The following is a 1,764-nucleotide window of genomic DNA, read 5'->3' as shown; positions in this document are numbered from 1 at the left end:
GTTTGTTGTTTGTTTAGTTGACTGTATATTCCTTCACAAAGAATGCAGATTGATATAGTTTTAATATATATCTAGCTATGTTAATTTTTTATTTTACCAATTCAACTTGCAATAATGATTGAATGGTTTTCGGTGCTTTATTCTTAATGAAGTTCTATTCAATTAATTCTATTAATCTTATCTAAAATAAATATATCAAGACTCAGCTGGATATAAAACAAGAACTGTAAAATAATACACTAATAAATGATTTTAAGAATGTTTATTATGTTGATTTTTATTTTTAAAATAGCACATACAAAAAAATAATTACAAATCTTTAAGAATTATTTAGAATTATAAAAGATATTGTAATGTTAATTTTTACATTATTTTGATGACAAAATAATCCTTAAAAACAAAAATAATTTGTTAACAAAAATAAAAATTATAACATCAAAAACAATATACCTGTATGTGCTGAAGTATTTATTTTTAGTTAGGTTCGTTATCCGAATACAACACAATGTGTTGCTCATAAAATTTAATAACCATTTGTGGTATTTTTAAATTAACCACTGATGCGGGAATCATTTCTGGCTGCTGAACTCCTCTAAATTGAATAAGGAATTCAAGTAAACCATTAGAGGTCGATGCACCAAGAATTTTTTCAGCAACTAAGCCTTTGTCAAAGCCATATAACTTATTTTGTTCTGAAGATTTAGCTATTTCTTTATCTTTACGAGTTTTTTTGTTAGTTACTGAAGTAGTGCGACTTTTACTTAGTTCTTCCGACTTACGCTTGTTGTTGGCCGAATTTGATGAACGAGTTGATCTTGTATATGCTTTGGTTTTTTTCCCAGCGTCGGCTTCTTCTTTAACCTCCTTTGCCACATATTCTGCGTTCACCGCGTTCACCTTATTTGGATCCGAAGATTTATTAATTCTACGAGGTTTCTTTTTAATTACTAATCCTCCGCTACTTGTAATTAGTTCTTCGGACTTACGCTTGTTGTTGGCTGAACTTGATGAACGAGTTGATCTAGTATGTCCCTTAGGCTTTTGGCCAGCGCCGGCTTCTTCTTCAACTTTATCATCCATATATTCTGCGTTCGCCTCGTTTACCATATTTTGATCCGAAGATTTATCATTTGCTGCTTTTTCTGTTTTGCGAGTTTTCTTCTTAGTTACTAAGCTAGCGGTTGCAGTTGGTTCTTCCGACTTCTGCATGTTATTGTTTGATGAACGAGTTGAACTGTTATTTGCTGTCTCGTATTCTTCGTTATTATAATTATATTAGAGTGTTATATTATATTTATTGTGCGGTATAAATATTTTATTAAAGTTTTTTGGAAACAATGTTAAAGTAGCTAACACATAATAAAGCAACCAAGCGACGCTATGCACAACTTTTGCTTACAATTGTCAAATGTCATTGCAAAGGTGTGTATTGATAGATGCCAACAAAATGAAGTTAAGCTATGTTAAATATTTTGAAAGTAAATACCAAGTTAAAGTGTTTAAATATATTTAAAATTTTTAGAAATAATATTATACATTTCAAGCAAACTCTTCTGATTATTTAATGACGTAACGTTATGTATAAATACATAGTTTTGCCTGCAATTATCGAAATAAATTGCATGGATAAACAAAGAAAATAAAGAAGAGAAACTGTAACTCTTTGTGCCTCTTTGTGTAATATCGCCAAAAAAATCTCTCATATTTATTCACCACACCAGAATCGTCAATTATGCCTTATAACCCAAATGTGGTTGCATATCA

At 29.9% G+C, this 1,764-nt stretch overlaps 1 protein-coding gene across 1 annotated transcript; it reads right to left on the bottom strand.

The window, feature by feature from the left end:
• Positions 1-474: 474 nt before the first annotated feature.
• LOC119674381 (heterochromatin protein 1-like) lies at positions 475-1,209 on the bottom strand. Its single transcript, XM_038085517.1, has one exon. The coding sequence runs from the start codon at positions 1,207-1,209 to the stop codon at positions 475-477; it is 735 nt and encodes a 244-aa protein (XP_037941445.1).
• Between the last annotated feature and the right edge of the window lie 555 nt (positions 1,210-1,764).

The sequence above is a fragment of the Teleopsis dalmanni genome, chromosome 2 (assembly GCF_002237135.1).
Source record: "Teleopsis dalmanni isolate 2A chromosome 2, ASM223713v2, whole genome shotgun sequence".
Taxonomy (NCBI): Eukaryota; Metazoa; Arthropoda; class Insecta; order Diptera; family Diopsidae; genus Teleopsis; species Teleopsis dalmanni.
This window is presented reverse-complemented; position numbering and strand designations above follow the sequence as displayed.

Bases quoted from the DNA above. Each gene is read 5' to 3' on its own strand.
- LOC119674381 (XM_038085517.1), bottom strand. From the start codon at position 1,209: ATGCAGAAGTCGGAAGAACCAACTGCAACCGCTAGCTTAGTAACTAAG.